The sequence below is a fragment of the Mus musculus genome, chromosome 10, assembly GCF_000001635.26.
Source record: "Mus musculus strain C57BL/6J chromosome 10, GRCm38.p6 C57BL/6J".
In the NCBI taxonomy this organism is placed as follows: Eukaryota; Metazoa; Chordata; class Mammalia; order Rodentia; family Muridae; genus Mus; species Mus musculus.
The window spans coordinates 115,816,612-115,843,702 of NC_000076.6; the positions used below are offsets into that span (position 1 = coordinate 115,816,612).

At 40.7% G+C, this 27,091-nt stretch overlaps 1 protein-coding gene across 5 annotated transcripts in view; it reads left to right on the forward strand.

Moving 5' to 3' along the window:
• The first annotated feature begins 205 nt into the window (after positions 1–205).
• The window catches only part of Tspan8 (tetraspanin 8), a 33,077-nt gene continuing 6,191 nt past the window's right edge, over positions 206–27,091 (forward strand). Inside the window, exons 1-7 of one of the 5 annotated variants that reach the window (XM_006513542.2) lie at positions 206–387; positions 882–1,049; positions 11,210–11,272; positions 16,574–16,711; positions 18,481–18,555; positions 18,665–18,772; positions 23,264–23,389. In XM_006513542.2, coding sequence (XP_006513605.1) covers positions 990–1,049; positions 11,210–11,272; positions 16,574–16,711; positions 18,481–18,555; positions 18,665–18,772; positions 23,264–23,389 — 570 coding nt within the window. In that variant the 5' untranslated portion in view covers positions 206–387; positions 882–989. Of the gene's footprint in view, positions 388–549; positions 1,050–11,209; positions 11,273–16,322; positions 16,376–16,573; positions 16,712–18,480; positions 18,556–18,664; positions 18,773–23,263; positions 23,390–27,091 lie in introns of those variants that run through there. The other 4 variants (XM_006513543.4, NM_001168680.1, NM_001168679.1 and 1 more) reach the window with 4 other exon arrangements.

Consider the following 27,091-nt stretch of genomic DNA (forward strand, 5'->3'; position numbering starts at 1 on the left):
GAGTGGAACTGTTGCTGTAGGTCATTTCTCAGAAGAGAGAAACCTGAGTCTACCTTAAAAACAAACCCAGCTATCAGGCCTGGTTACTGAGTCATAAGTAAACACAAAGGGGCAGCTCCTCAGAGTTTCCTTCCTTCCTGTTTTTTTTTTTTTTTTTTTCTTTTCACACAAAGATAAAAATAAACCCCCGAATGAATGCTCTTACGAGATCACGCAAAGGCAGGCCACTTCCCCTTTAATGATTGGAAGTGGCAGGCATTTAAGGGAGCTCCTTGGGATTTCTTTGAAAGAACAACAACAACAACAACAACACAACAACCAAACAAGACACTTGGCTAATTAATGTTTGTTTCCTTGTTCATTTGAAGTTGAGGAGAAGAAGTTATGGTAACTTAAGTCCGGATGCTTTGCAGGTTTCCAAATACCTATTGCTGAAAGGAACTTTGTGCTCCTATCAATTAAAAAAAGGGGGGGGGGATGCAAATCGAAGTGAGACACAAGGCCCATTTACTTGAGAGCCTGGCAGCCGATTTCCGCAGGGTTAGAAGAGAGGGCAGCCACACCAGCCAGCCAGCCAGCCAGCCAGCCTATCCACCTACTATCTCGCTGTGCCATTCTCCACCTCTGCCCCAGCCACTCCCATAACTTGATATCTGTTTACTCTAGAGGGAGCGGGCTTTGAGAAGCCATCATAAATATCCTGACCTAATGCCTTAGCAGCCATAAGAAGGAAAAGAATGTACTCGCCTGAAGATAACGTTTGAGATATTTAAAGGTGTGGGTTAATTTTTTATCCACTCCAATAACTGTTGGTTTTTTTTTTTTTCTTTTTTTTCTGTTCCTTCTGTCTACTTCTTTGCTCTCTATTTCTACCCCCGAAGCTGCAGGCACACGGATCTCTGCAGGCAAAATCCGTCAGAGCCTACGCAGGACAGCCTTCTACGGACTTCTTCATTCCACTGTAACTTGGTGGCTGCCCCTTCTCCGAAATGGCAGGTGTGAGCAGCTGTTTAAAGTATTCTATGTTTTTCTTCAACTTCTTGTTCTGGGTAAGTAGTTTTCTTTTAATTCTCAGTTTTGTTCAGGAAAGAAGACTTGAGATAAATATCACCACTGAGAACAGACTTACATAGAGCTAGAGGATAAGGGGGAAAAGACATTTTCCATTGAAATATTTACATTGGTTTGTCGCTGGCTGTTTGGGGAACTGAAAAGAAGCCAATGACTCCAAAAAACCAAACCAAACCAAACTAAACCAAACCAAACCAAAACAAAACGCCTGGTGTATTCAAGTTCTCTGAGGATAAACATTTCCCGAATGTTTTCATATTGTTGCAAGACTAAACACAGGGGGAAATATCCCTTAATTAAAGGACAATTATTCTCAGTTCTATGATGCCAATCAGCACTCTGTTTAAAGACTCCAAAGAAAACAGTTTGATTCAGCATGGCTTCTGGTTCCCTCCCTTTGACATCTAGGTTTGAAACAGGTGACTGACTAGTGGGTGGCAGGGTGGTAAATGCATGAGAGGATCATTTTCAGAGCCCCCAGGAAGAAAGAAATAGTCCCTGGAGAAGCAGTTAAGAGTATTTAATCATAAGATTCAGCTAAACCAGTGACTAGGTATTAGTATTTCGAAGTCAGTATTTTGGTGTGTCGTCAACCCATCCTTTCAAACAACAGGGTTTGTTTCTTGCAAATTATGCCTTGCTTAAGTCTGATGATGGCTCCCAAGGGCATTGAAAACATTATTTAACATTGAAAAAGCAAATGTCATGATCTGAGGGGGTGAGGGGGGATTTGGGAGAGAACATGTACACATATGGTATAATTAGAGGTGCTCACAAGTAAAGTAGTGGAAATGTCTCAGGATGCTGCAACAGAAAACAGTTCCATTGTTTCTGGATTGGAAAGTAGTTTATGCATTAAGGATAAGGAGCTCTGGTTTTTGTGTCTGAGCCTTTTGGCCTTTAACAGATGGCTGGTATCGGTCCAATACATTCATTTTCTTTCTTAGCTTTCTGTAAAAGGCTTAATAGAGATCTAGACAGGTCAGGATGAGGGAAAACATCTATTCTCATCCATTCATTGCATTAAAATAATAATGATTTAAGTAAACTAATATAACTTTGTGTATGAAATGACTTTCTACTCAATGGCGAGTAGCCCTAATGAATAAAGGTGACATATAGTGAATTAAATTCGTTAAATAAGTATTTATTTGTATAAATAAGCAAGAGAATAAAAACATTTTTGTTCTTTTATACTTTGTCTCCTTTTCCTATGAAAAGGGGCTGTTTTTGAAATTACTAGAAACTAGGAAAATATTTTGAAACTCAAGAATATATGACAAAAATTTAAAAAGTAATCAAACATATTGCTTCTCTTGGATTATTAAAGTCATCAAGGGCTGAATATAAAGGAAGAAATGAATGTGTGCTTTGGATTTTTTTCAAACTTTCCAACATTCACAAATGAAGACAAATTTGGAAAATTAGCTCTATTACTTGGCCACTAAAACCACGAAACCAATCTATACATGCGTAGCCTCAGTCACTTGCTTAGACAATTATGAACAAACCATTAGGGTTACCATTCATCTATCAATACATTAGCATGAATCTCGAAAGACAATTACATTTACTAATGTACTTATAATATCACTCTCATACTTTAAAAATTCAATAAGAATTTCTTAACCAGGGCTTGAGTTTCTAATTGCTTTAAACATGTTATTTGAACTATTATCCAGAATGAGCCCATTAGCTCCTGTGACAATTTTAATCTGTAGCCTCTTCCTCCGTCCTTGTCATTTCCCCTCTTACTGAAATTCTGAGTAATTATTTTGGTTGGCCTTATTGTCGGTTCTATGGTTCGAATATTGCTGTTCACACCCCAGGGTGTGCCTTACCATATTTCTCTGTCTTCTGTATTTCTGTAAATTAGCAATGGCATTAGGCCAGTTGACAATATTGGTGTCATGTTTGTGAGGATGCTCAAGTTCATTTTGGGTTTCTTCTGTGACTGAAGTGGCTGATAATCAATGCTATCAATGTTACTTCATATGTTAGTTGAGGAGAAATGTATTCTTCCGTTTTCAGGACATGGTGTGTGTGTTTGTATGTGAGTGTGTGTGTGTTTACACAAACCTACACACACACACACGCACATAATGTATATAAAATGTGTTGAGAATATATATGTCACATATTTTATATATCATGAAGGCACACACAAATGTGATACAAACACTTCTTTCTTACTTTTTACCAGATTTCCAAACACCCATAGATTTCAGTTAGATAGCTCTAACTTCCACAATGGAATTGTCTCATGTCCCTGTGTGGTGGGACCTGCAACCTCTCCGTAAGGAACAGAGACTGTTGGTGAGAACAATAGTTGGGAAGGCCATGATGACTTCTTAGCCACATGTCACATCAGCATTTTAAATAAAAACGTAGGCATCTGGCGCTCTTTCTGAGGTTAGTATGAGTTAACTTTCTCATACCATTTAACAATAAGGTACTTTCCTTATAAAATGAAAATATAGCCCAATACAGTCCTTATCCTTATTGATTTACAATTGATTCTGGATTTTTGCCAAGACACATTTCAAGTTGGCTTTTTTGACATGATTATAATAGCCTTTCTAACTCCTTCATTCTTTTTTTTTCTTTCTTTTTTTTTATTACGTATTTTCCTCAATTACATTTCCAATGCTATCCCAAAAGTCCCCCATACCCTCCCCCCCCACTTCCCTACCCACTCATTCCCATTTTTTGGCCCTGGCGTTCCCCTGTACTGGGGCATATAAAGTTTGTGTGTCCAATGGGCCTCTCTTTCCAGTGATGGCCGACAAGGCCATCTTTTGATACATATGCAGCTAGAGTCAAGAGCTCCTGGGTACTGGTTAGTTCATAATGTTGTTGCACCTACATAACTCCTTCATTCTTAAGTGAGACAAAATATTTCAGGCTCATTTGGTCATTTGCCTGCCAGAGTTAGAACCACCTATTTCTTTAAAAAAAAAAAAAGTCAGAACTATGGCCATTGTTTCTATTTCTATGATATATATGATATCATATACTTATGATAACTAAATATTAATATACTAATAAACACATAGGGTTTAAGACGTTTAAAAAATGTGTCTGAAAACACACCAACCAGAAACAATCTTCAGATTAGGAAAAAGCTGAAATAGATCTCTATTTCACGAACAAAAAAGGACAAAGTGCTGATGGAGTTGGAATCCATTGTCTCACTCACAAACAGGAGTTTGAAATGGATCCAAATTTTGAATCAAGAGTGTTACATAAGGATAATCCAGGAAGGGGCTGTGTCATGGGTTTAAGATAAGGTTCAAGGTCAGCTGCAGCTCTCCCGCGCTCTGTACCTTTATGTTCCCCGACACTGTCACAGGTTTCTGGGGGAACTCTGATTAGTTTATGGTTACAATCTGTTCTTTCTCTGAGGTCACACATAAAATCTTTCTGACCCCATAGATTTCAGTTAGATTACTCTAACTTCCGCAATGGAATTGTCTCATGTCCCTGTGTGGTGGGACCTGCAATCTCTCCATAAGGGACAGAGACTGTTGGTGAGAACAATAGTTGGGAAGGCCCATGATGACTTCTTAGCCACATGTCACATCAGCATTTTAAATAAAAACGTAGGCATCTGGCGCTCTTTCTGAGGTGAGGGGACATTCCTATCTTCCCTCTCCTCTCTCCCCTCAGCCTGGGCTCTCAGTTGGAAACGTATGATCCTTCCTAGGAAATTAGCAATTTGTCACATTCTTAATGTTTACTTAAGCAAAAATTTTAGCCTTTCCCTTGATGTGGTTTTCTCGTAGATGTCCGCAGCCTTGCGTTTTCAAAATGCATTCTTTCTGGTTTTAACTTGTGAAACTTGGCTTTGGTAAAGTGGGGCCAGATGTTGAAATATCTCTGAGATAGGCATATGGTCATTTGATCTGAACATACTGGTTTCTCTTCTGGGAGAACTTGATGTGCCACACAAATATGTGGTGGTTTTCAGTCAATAGAATTGATAATGAGAGAAAAAAACACATGAGTTGAAAATCATCCCTAATCATGTTAGGGAGATTGCTGCAAACTGGAGAATTGGAGGTATTATCAATAATAGAGAAGTTACAGATACAACACCTATTTCCTTGAGTCATAAGTCAAACAGGAAATGGCCCAATATTCTCACACCCTTCTTAGAGAGGACAGACCAGGGAGTATCCAAGAGGCTTAATGTTCCCTGGGCATGTGGGTAAGCAGAAGTATGGGCCTTCTATGGGAAGATGGTGGATAACACAAACCAGACACAGAGCATCATGTGACTATCAGGTCTCATGAAGAAAATCACAGAGGCACATTACCAATCTTCATATGTGCACAGTGAGGAAAAGGGCTTAAGCCAGCCAGCCAGCCAAAGGCATTAGCACCAGAAGTGATCAATGCACAAGGGAGATGGAAGGTAGTGTGAACATGAGGCAAATCCAGGAACCAGTGGTTCAACTTTCATTGTCTTTTCTACACTGGGTGTGGCCAGATATAGAAGTTAGTTCCCCGGTTCTTCCTCCCAGCCCCATGCTCCCAGAAATAAGACTCAGACTTAAAATATATTTACAAATACCTTGGCTGTATAGTAAGGCTCTTTTCTGACTAGATCATAATTTAAGATAACCCATTTATTTTCCTCTACATTCTGCCACATGGCTAGTTACCTATGCTTAGGTACCACACATCTGTGTCTTCAAGTCTTCCCTGATGGATCTTTCCCCACCTGGCCCTATCCCAGAATTCTTTCTGGCTCCCAGATGTCCCACCTTCTATTTCCTGCCTAAGCCATAGGCCATAGGCTTTTTAATTGACAGGTGATGCATTCATACACAAGACACTCTCTCTGTAAGAGCTTGGATGCAAAGCAGACATATCTGGGATAAAGGTACATCATAAACAATGGGACACAATTATATTTTATCCTGTCAGCTGTTGAAAAGCCCTGCAATAGACAGTTAACTGTGACTGAAATCTATGGCCACTGGTAATACAGCAGCTGCTTGTCATTGTACAGTTAATGCTAATCAGTTGAACTAGGGGAACAGCACAGGTGTAAAGACCCCGTTGTAGTGAGCTTAGGTCCCCTTCACCAGCTGTCCTTCCTTGGAGGGACTAGCTTCGCAGTACTTTACAGTTTGTCATCTACACAAATGATGGCCGTGCTCAATCTACCTCCTTAGATCACTGTGAGTTGATATGCACAAGGGACTCAAAGTGACAGTAGGTGCTTATGAAAAATGACATTCCAATCAACATTTCCTAGGCATTAGAATGAGTAAGGTAGGAAGCTATTTCATATCATGAGAAATACTTTTCCACGTTGAATTCTGGAACAGAGGGGAAATTAATACAGAAAGAATTCATGATAAGGCAGGACTTTCTTCTATCACAGTTAGAGAAATGAAATAAAAATGCTTATCCACTTGTGATTCAGATCCTGAACCTCCCCAGCCTCTTGCTTTGTGTGCTAACGTATGCTCATTGGCTCTTCTCTGCTCCACTTCCTGCATGCCTAGGCTGAGGGGGGCACTTTTACTTAGAAGGACTAACTATAAAGATTAACTAAGAAACTTTATGCCAACATATAAGCAAGGGTCGGTATGCAGTAGTTTAATTGATGCTATTTTTATCCCGACAATGGCCCATATTGCTTTTTAATATAAAAACTCTCTCCTCAAGTGATGATCCTATTTTGTCCAATTTTCTGAGGAACCACCAGACTGATTTCCAGAGTGGTTGTACAAGCTTGCAATCCCACCAACAATGGAGGAGTGTTCCTCTTTCTTCACATCCTCGCCAGCATCTGCTGTCACCTGAATTTTTGATCTTAGCCATTCTGACTGGTGTGAGATGGAATCTCAGGGTTGTTTTGATTTGCATTTCCCTTATGATTAAGGATACTGAACATTTTTTCAGGTGTTTCTCAGGCATTTGGTATTCCTCAGGTGAGAATTCTTTGTTTAGCTCTGAGCCCCATTTTTAATGGGGTTATTTGATTTTTTGGAGTCCACCTTCTTGAGTTCTTTATATATATTGGATATTAGTCCCCTATCTGATTTAGGATAGGTAAAGATCCTTTCCCAATCTGTTGGTGGCCTTTTTGTCTTATTGACGGTGTCTTTTGCCTTGCAGAAGCTTTGCAGTTTCATGAGGTCCCATTTGTCAATTCTCAATCTTACAGCACAAGCCATTGCTGTTCTATTCAGAAATTTTTCCCCTGTGCCCATATCTTCGAGGCTTTTCCCCACTTTCTCCTCTATAAGTTTCAGTGTCTCTGGTTTTATGTGGAGCTCCTTGATCCACTTAGATTTGACCTTAGTACAAGGAGATAGGAATGGATCAATTCGCATTCTTCTACATGATAACCACCAGTTGTGCCAGCACCATTTGTTGAAAATGCTGAAAAGTCCTGTTTCTAAATATCGTCATTAAAACACCATCTTATGTGAGAGTCTAAGGAAGAATGAATCAGACCATTGCTTGCCCATCTGCAAATATCAAAATTGTCTACATTCTCAGAATACTGATCCGAACCAACCACATCCTAATGGTAAAAACCAAAGATGTCAAATGAGAACTGGGTGAAAACCACAGTGGTTCTCCTGAAAGTAAAACCAGGGTAACGATGGGCCAGTTAGATCTCCATGGGCACTGATGCCAGGCCTAGAGCCAACTTATTAACACCTTTCACTTTCCAGACTTACAAGCACAGATATCCAGAGCTAGACATATCTTAACTTAACACATCCTTAGAGCTAAACGAGAAAGATGCAGGAGGCCTCACGGACTCACAGTGTTGGCCCATCTCAAGGCAGTGGGAACGGACCTTCTTTAAGGTTCACCACCTTGATAGGAGACACATCTACTTCTAAGATTAGCTGTAGCCCTTACAAACATTCTAATGATGTGACATTTATGACCTTCACATGTGAAATTCTCCAATGAGATGAGAAAAATGTTTTAAACAGTGTATTTTCATTTTAAAACTAATATATATATATATAAAAAGGTAGTAATGGGAGCGGACATGAAAGTTTAGCCAATTTCAATTAAATCAAATTGTGGGGACTGAAATTAGAGAAAACATTCTTTGCTTATAAAATGAGTGACTACTTTTTATTTTCAAGGTTGTAGTTATAGGTAATGTCCAGTGTCGGAGAAAACCTAATATGGTTTGAGGGTCAAATAAATAAGATATAGATGTGCAGTTTAATTAATACAGTATTATGTGTTAATAATTTAATATTTAGTTGTATTAATTATAATCAATACAATGTAATTAAATGCAGTTACAAGTATAATTAAGTATAATTACAAAATGTAATTAATTAGTAAAATATAAATATATTAATAATGTAATAATAAAGTATAAAGGTTCATTATTATTATTTTTGAGATCATAATATAATTACATAATTTTTCTCTTCCATTTCCTACCTCCAGACCTTGCTCTATAACTTTCTGTGTTCTTTTTTAAGTGCCAGATACTCAATAGTTACTAGCACAGATAATATTAGTTTTAGTTAAAGTTAAAGGCCAGAGTTACTATCGAGATAATCAGCATGAAGGTGTGAGGACAGAGAAGGAGATATGGAGAGGGATAAGTAGCAGGGGTCTATGCAGATGAGGGAGTAGAAGTATGGTGAGAGCCAGAGGTGGCAGGTGATTTTAAGGAAACAAACCTGACAGGGTAGATATGTACAGGAACTCACAGAGACAGTGAGGGCATGTTTGAGATCTGCACAAGCTCAAGGAAGACAAAATCCCAGCGCGTAGGAGGAGAAGTGGGCAGAGACTCCCAGCCCTAGCCAGGAAGCTCTTCACAAACGAGAGCAGCTGAGAGAAGAAAAATCAGTTTTCTTCAGTGGAGTGATATCAGGCATAGCAGACATACTCCAGGTGGCTCGTCGGCGTTGGCCAACACAAATCAGACGCCATGATTTTCAGTGGAATATTCTTTTGTTTTCATTTTTTAAGAGAGAGAGAAAGAATATGAAATTGGGTGGGAAGAGAGGGAGGGTGGTGTGTGAGTTGGGGGATGAAAACAAATATGATAAAAAGTGAACTGTAGCAAATTATTAAAGAATAAAAACTTTAAAAAGATGATCAGCTATAGCTGTCTCATATGAGGCTATGCCAGTGCCTGGCAAATACAGAAGTGGATGCTCACAGTCATCTATAGGATGGAATACAGGGCCCCCAATGGAGGAGCTAGAGAAAGTACCCAAGGAGCTGAAGGGGTCTGCGACCCTATAGGTGAAACAACAATATGAACTAATCAGTAACCCCAGAGCACGTGTCTCTAACTACATATGTAGCAGAAGATGGCCTAGTCGGCCATCATTGGAAAGAGAGGCCCATTGCTCTTGCAAACTTTATATGCCTCAGTACAGGGGAACGCCAGGGCCAAAAAGTGGGAGTGGGTGGGTAGGGGAGCAGGGCGGGTGGAGGGTATAGGGAACTTTTGGGATAGCATTTGAAATGTAAATAAAAAAGTATCTAATAAAGTAAAAAAAAAAAAGATGATCAGCATAAACATACTTATAAAGAGAGAAGAAAAAACAGAAAATATAAATAAGGAAATCAATTAATTAGCAAGAAGAATGTGATCCTTATAAAATCACTACCAGAAAGCTGAGTTATCATTTGACAGGACTTCTCTTCCTCTGGTTGGCTAACTACCACCTGCGAACCTGGGCCCTTATCTTTATTTGTCAATATTAGCTCTAGTGGGAAGAAGGGGAAACTAGGTTCGCAACGCTAAACTTTTATTAATTTATTTGTATAGCATCTATGTATGCTGGCCCGTAAGACAGTCAGTTGCATAGGTTATTGGCTAATGGACAAAGTTTCTTTTTTAATTGCATTAGAATAATTGGGACAAATTTTGTAGGAGTTAAAGCATGTAGGACGGGTTGATTGGTTAGGAGTTGGTCTGGAGTTTCAACCGTGTCATTATAATCTATCAGCTACCTATAATCTTTAATCTATCAGCTACCTATAATCTATAATCTATCAGCTACCAGTTACTTTACCTTAACAAAGGTTTGGACTTAGAAGACTTTTGAGGTCTTTGAGGCAGGAGAGACTCCATGTCTCCTCAGAGGCTCCATGTACTCCCTATTCTTTTAACAAGCCCTTTGACCTTGTTTCTACCGAAAACTTGATGAGAAAGCACTCACTGGAGGTCCTTGCATATGGTTGCTTGAGGGTCCCAGGCATATGGTTCAACCATGCATATATGAAAGCAATGACAGTCCAAGGCCACTGGGTTTTGGAGAACTCAGACAGTTCTTTGTTAGAATATGGAGAGTCAGAAACATCTAGAAAGCCCTCCAAGGCCCACTATGTCTGGTATGTAACTGGGACTGCTCTATATATATTATCTATCTAATAATACATCTTTGATTTTTTTTGAGGTATATATATATATATATATATATATGTATATATATATATATATATATATTTTACCTTGAGAGACAAGAGTTTTCCTTACACTAAAGTAAAATGTGTTTCACATTTTATGTGTTGGCCATGGTCCAAATTAAATAATCTGAAAAAGCCATTAAAAGGAATTTAAGAATTTAAATACTGTTTCCTGCTGTTTCTTTTTTCTGGGTAAGCCTTACTAGCTAAAATAATTTTTTTATAGTTTACTTGAGTTTTAAAATATTAATTAGTATATACTATCATTGTTTAATTTCACATTTGGTCAAATGTTCTACTATTGTCTGTCTTTACAAACACCTCTCTTCCTCAGAAGTCCTGAGTGCATATTGGATGGTTGGAGAGTTATGCCTTTCTTTCTTGGTCCAAGATAAAGTGCAAGCATCAAATGCAGGAGTATATTAAGTGTGTCTTATCTTTAAACCATAGGAAATATTCCACGTGATTGGAATTAAATCCTGGGAAATGTCTTTTTACCACCTAGCAGAGGTCTCTTTGTGTTGTACCGCTATGAATGGACTGTGATTCTTACCAGTCGTATCCTGCTGTGCAGCGCTCCAGAATGTAACAGTTTGGGCACTGATGAACTATTCCGGCAGCCATGAAACTGGGGTTTGTGGAATTAGCATTTTATTGTGTCTTTGTATTCTAATGTTCTTTCTTTTCCCCCCTCCCTTTTCTACAGGTATGTGGTACACTGATCTTGGGACTGGCCATATGGGTGAGAGTAAGCAAAGATGGAAAAGAGGTAAATATAGATACACAAAGCAGCTCTTATCTCCATCATGAGAAGCAAAGGCAACAATAATGACAGAAAGTAAATGTCCTATAACATTTTTCTTAAATGCCTCTCTTATGTGTGATGTTACATGGGCTTCTACTTTAGAAAGTCAAAAATTACTTATTCTGTGCCTTGCATGGCACCGTCCTTCTGGAGAGTTGAGAGGGGTGTGCTACTGAAGTATCTATGCATATTAAGGGAAAACCATTTCTCTGGCCTGGGTAGAGATCTACCATTATAAGCTACCCAAGAACGAGTTAGTCAACCCAATTGGGCCAGGCAAATCACTTGGCCAAGGGGCCAGTCCTCTGGAAGGCTGATTTACCCTAATCCATTTTAAAAATATGGGAGGAATTATTATCCTCAATGAGATAATGTATTTTGCCTTTGCAGAATTCCAGTTCTCTGTGTAGTCAATAATGGATTATGGGAGCACAGATGGGTTAAGCCTGCCTGCTCTTCTGAGTCCTTTATCTGTACCATCCAGTGCAGTCCTGACATGATGTCTATTCTAATGCCCCCCCAGCCTGCCCCCCCCAATATAGCTGCTTGTCTGATCTGAATGGCTGAACATGTTGGCTCAAATCAAATAGCATGGCTTTCTCTCTTCCACTTGGCCATCTTTCTCCTCCAGGAAGCTGCCAATATTTATAGCTCAGTTTTGCCTGTAAGCTCAAGTAAACTTATCCTTGAGGTTTCTTCTGAGCCCATTCTTAAACTGTCTTACCACTGAGACTAAGAACCCTGAGCAATGACCCCAATGTCCCTGGCAACATGCGTCATCCATCCCAGGTGAGGCTCTCTCCCCAATTCTCGTATCATTATTCTCAAACTAGAAAGACTTCAACACAGGGAGATGTGGGACAAGGTTTACGTAGAATCTTGCCTCCTTCACTACTAAAGGCCAGCCTAACGAACAGTTTGGAGACACGGAACACCTTTCCTCTCCACCAAGACCAACTTCTCTAGCACATTCTGACTATCATACAGCTAATTCCAGAGTGGTTGGTCCAAAATAGAAGGAGACGAGATGTTTTCTGGGAGACGAATGTGACTCCAGATTTCAAGGACAGCACAGTTCAGGGACAGGTGGCATTTACCTCTTGCAACTGGAACTTGAGACAACCATTTCAACCCGAGACTGCCACTCACACTTGGGTGACTCACTCACACTAGAGTGACTCACTCACATTAGTATGACCCGGATACTGTTCAGCTTCTTGAACATGCAAACAGTTAACAAGACCCATCTGCTCCCATTACATACCTTTTCACCCCAGGGACAAAGCTTTTATCGACATGTCCCCAGGTTTGAAAGTTTGGTTTTGTAGGCACAATTCTAGCCCCAGCCTTTGGATTCAATCGCATACTATTTCTATTCCATGTTCCAAACGCAGGAGGAGGAAGAAAGCACAGGGTGTGGGCGGGTTGTTGATCCAGATTTATCCAAAATAACACTACGCTGGCTTCATTTCTTGATGCTCTTATTTTTGCTCTCTTCTCCCCTCTCAGTTCAGAGAGCCCCATGCTGCGTGCTTTACTGTTCTCAGTTCCTGCAGAGAAGTTTGCTCAGGGTTGTGAAGGCAGACTCTTGTCCATCAGGTCTCTATTGTTAGAGCCTTTTCAGAGGTTTGGCTCCAAAAGTTTTCCTCCCTTAAGAAGAATTCTGATTCCTGTCGAATGTTACAATGATACTACTAAGCCAGAAGTGCAGACAACGCTTTAAAAAGATTTAAACAAGTTGTATCATAGTGAGACTAGATGCCTTTGGACACAGCTTAGTGGAAAGAGGATTAAAAGCAAACTAAGCTGGTTTGTATCCTTTTGAAAATATGGGTAGATTTTTCATAAATGTACCCCCTTTTTCCTTTCCTCTGTCTCTTCCTCCTCCTTTTCTTCCCTCTTTCCCTCTCTTTCTCTCTATCCCAAGAGCGTCCAGAGCCACTCCAAGGCAGTGAGGCATTTCCTCATTCTGTACTTTACCCAGTGAGTAAACTAGGAGAGGCTGGGTGGAGCAGGTTGTCTTGCCTCCCAGTTCATCAGAATTCCATTTATTATTTATACTGATAAATATGGCACTAAATGCTTGATGGCTACAGGATCTGGTGTCTGAGAGGAGGAAGAGGGTTTTGAAGGAGCACACAATCTGCCTGACTTTGAGGCTCATAATTAAAAACAAAGACTAACAACCAACCACTATTTTGAGAGTACTTTAGACTTTTGAAGATACATCCACAGCCTGAATTTTATATCATTATTTGACTTGTGGTCAACATTTTCTTTCTCCCCAGTGTTTCTGTTAAGCAAACATAGTGTTTAGTCTGTTAAGAGACAACACACATTGAATGGATTAAAAGAGCTGTTGCCCTTGAGAGAATGTGAGTCCACATCTGGGAGTGAAGTGGACAGAGCAGGCAGGCGAGGCAGCGCCACCACCATACATTTAGTTACATTTAGTTACATTTGTGCTATCAGCTTCTTACCCAGAACAAAAGTCAGTCCTAGGACAACACCAACCAGCCTGGCTCACAGGAAGTGGGCTTGATTCGTGTTTATCTGCAGTGAGCCGGCAAGAGTCAACACTGAGCGAGCTAAGAGTTGAATTTTATTACAGGGAAAATAGGACGAGTCTTTTTACAAGGGCTAACATGAACACAAACACATACAAGAATGACAGGAAAGTGACATCTCTTTCTGCTAACATGCCTTGGGAGGACGATAAATTCAATAGCTCCCAAGGCCAAAAGACATGGGCATTACCCTCATCTTAGGATATCTCTTTGAATCCAAAGAAGATCCTAGTTAGCATCCTCATCTTTCAGACTCACTGGGCCTCCTTTAGGATTTCTCCCCTTTTCTTAAGAAACACACAGACTCTGTTTCTATGAGGCAGCGTTGCTGGGTTCCAGCTGTAACAAACACCGGGCTCAGATTTCTAGTTCACTCTTCAACAACAATAGGCGTTTGTTGGGCAGCACTTGCAATGGTGACTGCTACTGGGTCAGCATGCAGCTTTTTTTTTTTTCCTGTCTGGTTCCTGGCAGTGGGTGACCTAGTTGGGTTAGCCTCACCCCAGCCCTTACTACTGCCTACATGGGTACCAGCTGTACTAATTCAGTTGCTTATGAAAACAGTCCATCAATTACCACTGTGTCTGGGCTTTCTCTCCTGAGTTCTAATAACCTTACTAGAGTCTTCTACCTGTTTAGATGTCATAGCATGATCCGGAGATCATACAGAAGAGGTTTCCTGGCATATCTATTTTGTCTTTGATTATATATATAATCAATCCTTTGTGAATCTCATACATTCATACAAGGTATTTTTGATTATATTCATCCCTCACTCTTCCTGGCCATCTTCTCACCCCTCTCAAAACTTCTTTTTACTTTTGCTGTTGTAATAACCCACCAAGCCCAATGCGTGTTGCCCATGTACCCATGGATGAGGGGCCATCCACAAGAGCCCAGCGGTCTATCTACCCCAATCCTCCTTCCTGAGAAGTCTGGCTCCAATCTTAATGATGAACCAAACAAAAATCTCTCCCTCCAAATGAAAGACAAAATAGAACACAAGCAAGCTTTAAATTTGTTAATCTAAAGCGTTATGTGTACGCAAATACTTTTAAAGCAGAGGAGGCTTTAGAAGTCACAGAGATGGCCTGTTTCCCCCTTATAAACTAAATATGGGCTCAAAGGCTCGGATAGCTTACTTTTCTTGTGTTCACAAACTTGTTACATATTGGGACCCCGAGTCCCAATGGGTCATTCCGTTTAAGCCTCCATAACTCAAGTATAGTCCTTCTTAGTGACCTTTGAGTAAATGTCTCCTAGGGGGTTATGAATGGATACGAAAAGCCTTCAAAACAGAAGGACCACTAGTGGCGCTGCTTGCTTTTGCATTGACTGTTAAAGGAGGAGACCCATGAGTGCTCTGGTAGAGAATGGAAAACAGAGTTTTGAGTTTCCTTAGCCCAGTACTTGGATGTTGCAGGTAGCCTAAGGACTGTACACAGCAGACAGCAGACAGCATACACGGGTAACACTGGCACAGAATCTCCATATTTAACTGTGATTGACTACTGTCAATCACATGAAGGAGTGCATGAAGGAAAATGAGTGGTCTATGGTCTGGGGCTCTCTGAGGTTTATGTATAAGAGTATACTTGAGTTGCATGTGGAAGACCTGAATTACACCAGATGCAATTCTACTGCCCACTAACTGTTAATAGTCCTAAGATACTCCCTTAAACATCCCATAGTTTGACAGTCAGATAAAACTAAAGTTTCTGCGTTCGGTCCTTCTGAAAAGGAGAAGACAGGATTTGATGGGCACTTGCAGGAAGTGGGCTTATTGCATCCTTACCAAGGTGTAAGAGCATCTTTATTAACCTGAGCCCCTTCCCAGTGTGCCTTTCAGCCACTTCCTGTCTTCTGTCCTATTCTGCTCAAAGGCAAATCACTTTGGTTTTGATCCCCACAGCTTTGCCTGGTCTTCAGCTCCATGTGAATGGACCTTACAACATTTGCACCTTTAAAGACAAATTGGCTCTTTTAAAGGCATACAGCTTCTTCAGCCCCCACACGATTCTGAACTTTATTCATGCTGTAACCAGCATGGACTTGAAGAGCTTAAGATGTTTTCAAGTCAAAATAATTAGGATATCATAAAACAAAGACTTTATAACACTACTCTAGGTATAAAATATACAATGTGTGAACCAAAGAGCCCATTTAAAAAAGGGGCGGGCTGGAGAGATGGCTCAGTGGTTAGCACCGACTGCTCTTCCGAAGGCCCTGAGTTCAAATCCCAGCAACCACATGGTGGCTCACAACCATCTGTAATGATAACTGAATCTCTTCTGGAGTGTCTGAAGACAGCTACAGTGTACTTACATATAATAAATAAATAAATCTAAAAAAAAAGGGACTAAAAGCATCTTTTCTTCTAAACTGTTAGAAACAACTTTAAAGGGCCATTATTGTTCCTCCATCTAACATCTACCATTTCACTCTAGGACAATTCAAGGCTGGAAACAGGACTCAGGAGGTGCCAACATTTCAATAAAATGTGAGCTGCGCCGGGGCAGAGACTATTTTTTTTTTTTTTTTTTTTTTTTTTTTTACTGGTTTAGGTCACAAAAGTTTCTCAGGGTCTCAGACCAGGGCCTGACACCCAGTGGGGACTCAAGGGGTATTTGGAAAATGAGTAAAATAAACATCAAGGGAAGGAATCTATACATCAGTTATTTTCTTTTCTTTTTTCTAGATCATCACGTCAGGAGACTCTAGCACGAACCCCTTCATTGCTGTGAATATCTTGATTGCAGTTGGGTCTATCATCATGGTTCTAGGTTTCCTGGGATGCTGTGGAGCTGTGAAAGAAAGCCGGTGCATGCTTCTCTTGGTAGGCAACCCCACCCTTCAGACCCCCAAGGGTTATCTGTGATGTCACAAGACTTGTCCTTGCCAAGCTTAATGAAACCCTGACTAACTTTAGAGAATTTGTTTATGGAAGATACTATGGCATAGGTTTTGGACTACATCAGTATACATTAAAGTATCATTATGTCCTGCTTATATTAACTAATGTTGGAAGTTAATATGGCTGCCTTTTCCCAAACAATCACACAGAAACCTGTTAATATTTCAAAGCCTTAGCTGGTCAGACCCTGAACTAACTCATCGAAGTTAACCCAACCTACTAGCCTCATCCAGCCACACGGGTAGCTATACTTTGCAAGCCTGTTACCAGAACATCTCTTCCCAAGTCTCCGGACAAAAGGCCTCTCCTCCTTCTCCTTCCCAGAGTTCCTTTTTCCCTTCCAGCAAGTCCCGCCTTCCACTTCCTGCCTAGCTAATTGGCCATCAGATATTCATTAAAGCCAATCAGAGAATGCCTTAGGTAGGTGAGGAAGGACAGAGAGACAGCTTCACACAGTGTATGCCAACCTATCGGCTTAAATCTGAGTTTGCTCTAAACTTCAGAGTCTAAAAGAAGACACATTTTAATGAGTCACGCCTTCACTCCTTCAGTCAGTCATGCAACGTGATCGTGTTTCTGTTTGTCAGACACTGCGTTCAGTGATAGAGAAAACCCTAAGACAGACCCCATTGTGGGAGGAATCAGTAAAACCATACTGTAGTGAGGGAAACTGAAGAGAAGGATGAGGCTGGGGGAGGGAGCTTGCAAGCCAGAGGTGGAACTAATAATCTATCTGTGTGAGGGAGGGTGTGTTGTTGAATTCCAGGAAGAGAGCCTGGGGTCCAAGGCTGCTGTGTTTGAGAAATGGGAGTGTCTTGGGTGTGGCCGGAGAGGCGGAGGCTGTTTTCAGTAATGGTAGGAGATGTATTTGTGATAAAGTCATAAAGCACAAGCTGTGTAACAACATTGCAGGGGAGATAATCAGATTTGTCAGTGAGAATTTTCCAGAAGGGCGGGTTAAGCAGGAATAGCTCGGAGGCATTCGCTTTTAAACGTATATGTTAACAAGAAATGGGCGGATCTTGTGAAACTATTAGAAAATAGTATTTGTCGGTGATGAATTTGAATGACCTAAACTTACTTCTGTAATAAAATAAGGATTGTGCCTGTCTGAGAGGGATGGTGCTTAGTGGTTTGCTGTGAGGGAAAGCAGAGACAAGTTTAATGAGACTCCAGTAACATCTCCTGCTGGAGCTGCTTGAGCAAGGCAGCCTTTTTTTTCCCCCATTTGGGGATGTAATTACTTGAGGTACTTGTTTTCCGAACAGTCTGGTATGTGGGCTGCATCCTCCAGGCAGAGTTCAGGGTGTGCATGGTTTCCAGTGATTTCCACGGTGATGATACCGCTTAGAGACTGTTTTGTGCAAGTTTTCACCTTGATTTAAACAGGAATGGAGAAATGACCCTTAGATCTTCTAGGCTTTCAAACCTACTTCCCTTTAATAGGCTAGAATAGACAGGGGTCTTTCTGCTGAGATTTAATTGCGACTACTTTCCTGGATCCATTTCTGAAGCAGATGTTTCTGGGTAGTAATAGATTGCAAATCTGTTGCTTCAACACCATGGTGTAATAAAGGAGATGAAGTCTTGTATTCCACATCTGAGGCTATTCTGGCTGCCAGGGGTCACATGACACTGGATGGACGTTACCTGCTGCTCTGAGCATAACGCATCCCTGTCTTGTCTTTCAGTTTTTTATCGGCTTGCTGCTGATTCTGATTCTGCAAGTGGCAGCAGGCATCCTAGGAGCCGCTTTCAAACCTGAGGTACGTTCATAGATGATGTTCGACAACTCTCACAGAAGCCCCACACATTGAAACCCTACACTACAACATGACTCATTTAACAATATTTTTTTTCCTTCCCAATTTTCAGTATAACCGAATTCTGAATGAAACGCTATATGAAAATGCTAAGCTTCTGTCGGACAACACTGATGAGGCAAAAGACTTCCAGAAGGCCATGATTGTGTTTCAGTCGGAGGTAAATAGAATGCTTTGGCCACTTGAAAATTTGAATATAATTATTCAATGTTTAATTGTAAATTTTAAATTATTATTATTAATTTTATATGTGTGGCGTTTTTGCTGCTTGGATGTCTGTGCACCACATGCAAATCCAAAGAGGGCGTTGGATCCCTGGAACTGGAGTTACAGGTGGTAGTAAGCTGCCTTGTTGAGTGCTGCGAATCAAACCCAGGTCCTTTAGAGCTGTAGCCAGTACTCTGAACCACTGAGCCATCTCTTCAGTCCAACATTTAAATTTTTTAAATGGTTGTATTCTATGAAAAGAAAGTGTCCATTTTGCAGATTTTGACTAATTGCCATTTCAAAAAAAGTAATAAGAAAAAAAGTATTTGGAACAGTTTCTAGTCCCTTAGGATTTAAAGCAATTTAAGGGCATAAATTAAGAAGGTATGTGTACAACAAATTTAGCATTTATGGGTCAAACCAATAATTACTTTAATATTTACCATCTAAAAGAGCAGTGTTGTGGAGTCTACCTTCCCCCAAATTAAAACTAACAGTGTGCCTCTTACAACCCTATGAAATAGTGTTTCGGTTTATTTTGTATTGCTTTGACAAAATGCCTGAGACTGAGTATTTTATACATGAGACATTTATTAGTCGTTAATTGGGTTCTTGTTTGCTTGTCTAGTTGGTTTCATTTAGACAGGGTCTCACTGTGTAGCTCCTGGCGATCCTACAACTCCTTCACTAGATCAGGCTTGGCCTTAACCTCGCAGACATCTGCCTGTCTCTGCCTCCCTGGTGCTGAGATTAAAGGCGTGCGCCACCACTAGCAGAAAAGAGGCTGGTTTTGCTCGTCGGGAGGTTGAATAGCATGGAGTCATTATTGCCTCCATTCTCTGAGGTCTTCACAGAGGCAGGCACCACAGCTGCGGAAGTAAATATAGAAAGAGATCTCCGGAGACAAGAAACAAGATTCTAGGGGGTAGAGAGATCCTGCTCTTTAGTTGTTAGCTTTTACTTAAACATCGCTTTGAGTGTTCAGATTTTTAATTTTTAAAAATTGCGTACAGCTGGGCATGGTGGGCGCACGCCTTTAATCCCAGCACTCGGGAGGCAGAGGCAGGTGGATTTCTTAGTTCGAGGCCAGTCTGGTCTACAAAGTGAGTTCCAGGACAGCCAGGGCTATACAGAGAAATCTTGTCCAAAAAAAAAAAAAAAAAAATCATACAAAGCTACAAAGTATTAAGGATAGCTTCCGGTGTGTAGTGCTGGCACATACCGTGTTGTGGTTGCCCTCCTGTCCTTTGCTCTTCTCCCGATCCTCTCGCCACTCCTACCACCGGCCCCCTCCGGCCTCGATCTAGTTTCATGTCACACGCATCCTACCATCTTCCCTCGCCTTTCTTCATCTCCGTGCTCCCCTCTCTTGGTAACCCACTTTCTCAGGAACAAATGCAGCCCTGCAAAACCACCTATTCTTCACAGCCAGAAGTAACCGGTTCAGAAGGGTGTCACCTGCGTGATTCCCTCTGGCGCGTTTCCCACTTCATAAAGGTTTCAGAATACGAAACCAAAGCAGACGGTTGCATCATGTTGACACACACCCTGTTGAGAGGGGGCTGGCAGATAGCAAATGAAAGGGTTGGAATTTGAGTTCACATCCACAGGACTTTCCTTCCTTCCTTCCTTCCTTCCTTCCTTCCTTCCTTCCTTCCTTCCTTCCACTTTACCTCCAGATCGCTGCCCGCTCCTCCCAGGACATCCTCTCTTATTCCTCTCCCCCTCCTCCTTTCTGCTCTGACATTGTGGGGGCCCCTCTTTGGGTACCACCCCATTCAGGCACAACAAGTCTCTGCAGGGCTAGGTGTATCCTTTCTCACCGAGGTCAGACAAGGCAGCCCAGTTAGGAGAATAGGATCCACAGGCAGGCCACAGATTTAGGGATAACTCTAGCTCCAGTTGTTGGGAGACCTCCCACGAAGACAAAGTTGCACATCTACTACATATGTACAGGGGGTCTAGGTCCAGTCCATGTATGTTCTTGCTCTTTGATTGGTGGTTCAGTTTCTGAGAGCTCCCATGGATCCAGGTCAGTTGACTCTGTTGGCCTTCCAGTAGAGTTCTTGCCCTGTTAGGGTCCCTCAATCCTTCCCCCAACTCTTCCACAAGACTCCCTGAGCTCCATCTAATGCTTGGCTGTGGGTCTCTGCATCTGTTTCCATTGGCTGCTGGGTGGAGCCTTTCTGAGGACAGCTATGCTAGGCTCCTCTCTGCAAGCATTAACAACTATCATTAATAGTGTCAGGCGTTGATTCTTGCCCATAGGATGGGTCTCAAGTTGGGCTGGTTATTGATTGACCATTCACGCAGTCTCTGCTCCATCTTTGTCCCTGCGTGTCTTGTAGAGAGAACACATTTTTGGGTTGAAAGTTTTGTGGTGAGTTGGTGTCCTTATTGCTCCATTGGGCCATGCCTAGCTACAAGATGTGGCCACTTCAGGATCCTTATCATTGCCAGGAGTCTCAGCTATAGTCAGCCCTGTAGACTATTGGGAGCCTCCCCCATCCCAGGTCTCTGGCACATGCTAGAGATGCTCCCACCCCCGCCCCCACACCCTCAACCCCTGCCAGCTGCTGGTTTCTATCCATGTTCCCAGTCAGTCCTCTGGCCCTCTCTCCTATCTTTATTCACTCCTGATTCTGAACCTGCCATTCCCCTCCCCATCCAGTTCTCTCCCTCCATCTGCCCCCTGTGGCTATTTTATTCCCTTTTCTAAGTGAGATTCAAGCATCCTTGATTGGGCCTTCCTTCTTGTTTAGCTTCTTTGGGTCTGTGGAGTGTAGTATGGGTATCCTGGACTTATGGCTAATATCCACTTATAAGTGAGTATGTACTGTGCATGAGGGCATTTCATTTTTTTTTTCAGTTGGGGTTCCTAGCCTTTTTCCTTCATTCTCTCTCTTCTCCTCTTTCCCTCTTTCTCTCTCTCCCTCCCCTCTTTTGCTTTCTTCCTCTCCTCCCCTCCTCTATGTTTCTTCATTGCTTTCTTTCTTTCTTTCTTTCTTTCTTTCTTTCTTTCTTTCTTTCTTTCTTTCTTTCTTTCTTTCTTTCTTTTAGTTCTGACTGTCCTGGAACTCACTGTGTAAATCAGATTGGCCTCTAACTCATAACTTTCTGCCAACTCTGTTTCCTGATGTGCTGGAATTAAATTCATACCTGAAAATGCAGCCAGTATTTTGTTGTTGTTGTTGGTGGTGGTGGTGGTGGTTTAATACCTTTTCCTAAGTTTTCTCATGAAGCGTTCTCTCCAGTGGATGCAGTACTTCCATTCTCTTCCTCATCCAACAGTGTTCTGTGTCACTGCCACTTCCTTGCCTCCTTCCTGGACCACGGCCTCATCCTCCTCCCCTTCAGCGACTTTAGTCTCTGCTTCCATCTCAGTGACACTTTTCTGAAACATTGATCTTTTGCTTGTGCTTGCTTTCCTGTTTCAAAGGTCTCTATGGAAACTCAGTCTCAGGGAGGTCCTGGAACTCCCTGCTCTTTGAAATGTCTCTGGTGCAGAGACCATGAAAAACAATTATTTCTAAACTTTCTCAAAAAAATTTGAGCAGCATGTGTATTTCTCTAAGTTGAGAACTTGACTTTGTGTGTGTGTGTGTGTGTGTGTGTGTGTGTGTGTGTGTGTGTGTGTGATCCTAGGATACATAGATCAGACTCTTGTCATTAAAACTAAATGTTAAGAATTTTGTTTTTGCCTGGAGGTGGTGGTGCACGCCTTTAACCCCAGCACTTGGGAGGCAGAGGCAGGCAGATTTCTGAGTTGGAGGCCAGCCTGGTCTACAGAGTGAGTTCCAGGACATCCAGGGCTATACAGAGAAACCTCTCTCAAAATAATAATAATAATAATAAATACATAAAAAGAATTTTGTTTTTTTAAGCTTTATTTCCAATTTCTTCTAACTTTTACTGTCTTAGTCATTTTTGCTTTATCAATGTTCAGACCAAAATTAAACACTCCTTCCTTTCTAAAAATGGACTTTATTTATTTATTTTTATTTTAGTTATGCGTATGTGTGTTCTGTATGGGTAAGGTGGTCTATCATATGTTAGCATAGAGAGTACTGCAGAGGAGGCTCAGTGGTTAAGGGTACTTGCTGCTCTCAGAGGACTGGAGGTCAAGTCTCAGCATCCATGTTAGCTGGCTGTTTCTCCCTTAAACTCAATTCCAATGGATCCCATACTGTTTTTTGGCTACTGTGCACACAGGACACACCTACCATACTCCAGCACATGCTCATGCTTGCACACACATGTACATATACACACCTAGACACTCATATATGTATATTTAGGCACATATACATAACAGAAATAAAATACAATTTATATTTTAGCCTAAGACACATCTCCGTAACGACATTTAGAAGAACAACTCAATGTTTGATGGTGTTTCCGGTTATGTTAATGATCGAGTTTCCTTTTGTTTTTCTCTTCACAGTTCAAGTGCTGTGGCTTGGAGAATGGAGCTGCCGACTGGGGAAATAATTTTGTGGAGGCAAAAGAGTCATGTCAATGTACAGGAACTGACTGTGCAACTTATCAGGGGAGTTCCGTTTACCCAAAGGTGAGAATAAGGTTCAATTTGACATAATCAATAGCTCTGATATGCTCTTTTCACAATGACTGTCTCTGTAAAAACTTAAATACAGTAAGCACCAGGGGAGCTTTAATATGAAAATATTCAGTTGCTCAAATATAAAGCTAATCTTTATTAACTGTGAAAGATATTTTTAAATGAAAGTCTTTTTTTTTGTCTATAAGCTTAGCATCATTTAAATCAAACTTTCATGGGTCAAAGTTAGGTCAAGTACACGTTAACGTAAAAGTTTATTTTATTCTGTCTTTGGTCACTACAATTACTGTCCTCTATTCCTTTTCATCTTAATTAAAGTTCTGGAAGTTAATATTTTTTTCCATTTTTTATTAGGTATTTAGCTCATTTACATTTCCAATGCTATACCAAAAGTCCCCCATACCCACCCACCCCCACTCCCCTACCCACCCACTCCCCCTTTTTGGCCCTGGCGTTACCCTGTACTGGGGCATATAAAGTTTGCGTGTCCAATGGGCCTCTCTTTGCAGTGATGGCCGACTAGGCCATCTTTTGATATATATGCAGCTAGAGTCAAGAGCTCCGGGGTACTGGTTAGTTCATAATGTTGTTCCACCTATAGGGTTGCAGATCCCTTTAGCTCCTTGGGTACTTTCTCTAGCTCCTCCATTGGGAGCCCTGTGATCCATCCATTAGCTGACTGTGAGCAACCACTTCTGTGTTTGCTAGGCCCCGGCATAGTCTCACAAGAGACAGCTACATCTGGGTCCTTTCAATAAAATCTTGCTAGTGTATGCAATGGTGTCAGCGTTTGGATGCTGATTATGGGGTGGATCCCTGGATATGGCAGTCTCTACATGGTCCATCCTTTCATCTCAGCTCCAAACTTTGTCTCTGTAACTCCTTCCATGGGAAGTTAATATTTTTACTTTAGTTTTCAACGTCAGTCTTTTTTTTTTCTCCTAGTTATAATACCTTTTCCCAAGAATCCATTTATGTAGAAATAAAGGATTTGATATTTAGGACTTCAGCTTCCAAATGTTAAATATACTTGCTAATTTATCTACTTACTGTTGCAGTTGAAAAATTGCTTAGAGTATTTGAAATCAATTTAAATGGTGAGTTTCCATCGTCTGTATGGTATACGCATCCAAAGTGTCTGAGTTGTGGGTACCAAACTTCTATTTTTTTTTCCATGTGTTTTTTAATGAAAGATGTGTGACTACTCATCATGTTTATTGACTACCCCTTGTAAGCCACGTATTCCCCATTACACGGTTTTTCACACTATGGCTGGAGAGATGGCTCAGCAGTTAAGACTGCTCTTCCAGACGACTCGATTTCAACTCCTAGCATGGCAAGCTCACAACTGTCTGTAACTCCAGTCCCAGGGGACCCAACACACTCATGCAGACATACATGCAGGCAAAACACCAAATCCACATGAAATAAAGATAGATAGATAGACAGATAGATAGATCGATAGATGTCCCTTCTACCTGGAAAGGCTTAGTAGAAAAACAACTGGCATCAATGTTGAAATGTTCTTCAGAGACGACTCTATATCAATTATACCTTTGTGGTGTCAAAATGGCTTCAGCAAATGAGTATGATCTAGTCATGAGAGATACCCCAAAGCTACTCCAATTCACAATACATTAGTTTCTATGCTACCCAAAAATTATTTCCAATCTAGTGTTGTTTTTGTTTACCAATTGTCATTAATAAATGAAAGAAAAATACCAAATCACAGAGGAAATGATTCTCTCTTCCAGACTACTCACCAGGGCTAGAGAAGCTCTGCTCTGAGGTTGTACAGGCATCACTCATATATTAACAGTAATTCATGGGAGAGAATTACAAGGGGCAATATTACTGTGTCATTTCATTGTCAAAATAATAGCAATTAAATTATTTCATTCTTACCTTTTATAATCCTCTCTGACTCCCTCCTGCCTACCTAAATGTATTAACACAGCATTTCCAAGGTAGAATGGAAATCATTCTCTGGTGTAGATGAATATAGCTTCTCTTTAGGATGACCAGGGGATGCATAGGCTCTGCTGACTTGCATCTCCACTTCCGATGGAGGACTCAGCTGAAAGATGGCTTTCTTCAAGATACATTCTGAAAAGCGCTTTATGAGATGATATCTCCTGAAAGTTCAAACAGAGTTCATCTGAGTGTAAGCCAATGGCTGCCCTACTACCCTGTAAGGAAGGCCATCATTTCATGGAGTAGTCCTATCTGCAGTGTGTCATTTGAAAGTCCAGAAAAATAGGAAGCCTGCCAATGGGTACCACTCACAGTTCCCTTTCTTTTCTTTTCTTTTCTTTTCTTTTCTTTTCTTTTCTTTTCTTTTCTTTTCTTTTCTCTTCAGATTTATTTATTTATTTATTTATTTATTTATTTATTTAATGTATATGAGTATGCACTGTAGCTGTGCAGATAGTTGTAAGCCTTTATCTGGTTTTTGGGAATTGAATTTTAGGACCTCTGCTCCTTCCAGTCAGCCCCGTTTGCTCAGTCCCTGCTCGCTCCAGCCCAAAGATTTATTTATTACTATAAATAAGTACACTATACACACCAGAAGAGGGCGTCAGATCTCATTGTGGGTGTTTTTGAGCCACCATATGGTTGCTGGTATTTGAACTCAGGACCTTCGGAAGAGTAGTCAGTGCTCTTATCTGCTGAGCCCATCTTATCAGTCCCATGGTTCCTTTTCTTTTCTTTGATCTCTTTTGCTCTCTGTTTTCTTGGAAGCAAGAGGAGACAGATATCATAAATATGAATCAATAGATGTAGACACTCATCTCTGTCTTGGTCCTAACTGACATGATCATCTCAGATGTTTGCTGCTTTGCATTGGAAGAGAATGAAGAAGTTCATTACATCAAGGGATGAAGTTTGGGAAAGACCTTCCCAACTTTGGAGATTTTTAAAAAATTATCTATCTATCTATCTATCTATCTATCTATCTATCTATCTATCTATCTTCTTATTTATTTTACTGTTTCTAGCAAGTAGTATGACCTTGGTTAGTCTTCATGAACATGTGGGTGTCACAGGGAAGACATAGTTTATGAGAACACAGATTATATTGTGCAGTATTTTTCTATTTAAAAAAAGTTATCCTTGTAATTTTTAGTTATTGAAACATTTATAATTTGTCTGAAAATTTATAAAGTTAGATTTCCGGGCTGATTTGAATACATTTCAAAATAACGTATCAGAGAAGCGGCTTTCTAAACTTGTTCTTAAAGCAATATCATAAAAGCACACATAGTGGACCCTTTAAAGGTAAAAATAGAAGTCATATTTATCATTAGAGGACTTGACATTCCCTTGTCTTTCAGAGGGAATATCCGCACTATACATAGCTGGAATCCTAACACTAGACTTCCCTGCCACAGGTCACTTACCCACATAATCTGTGATTATTTTGTTTATGAAAATTATAGTTTGTGTTACAAATTGACTTATTAATTTCTCTTAAAATTTTGCCAAATCATTTTTATTATATCTTTAATATTTAAAATATTTTTAATTTAAATCTATTTTGATCATATTTTCCCCCTCTCCCAAGTCCTTCCAGATCATTTTTCCTATTCTACCCTCCCAATTTTAAGTTATTTATCAACAAACAAACAAACAAAAATCCAGTACAACAGCAAAACCCCCAGGAAAAGAATGTAACCCCAACCATCCCCTCTA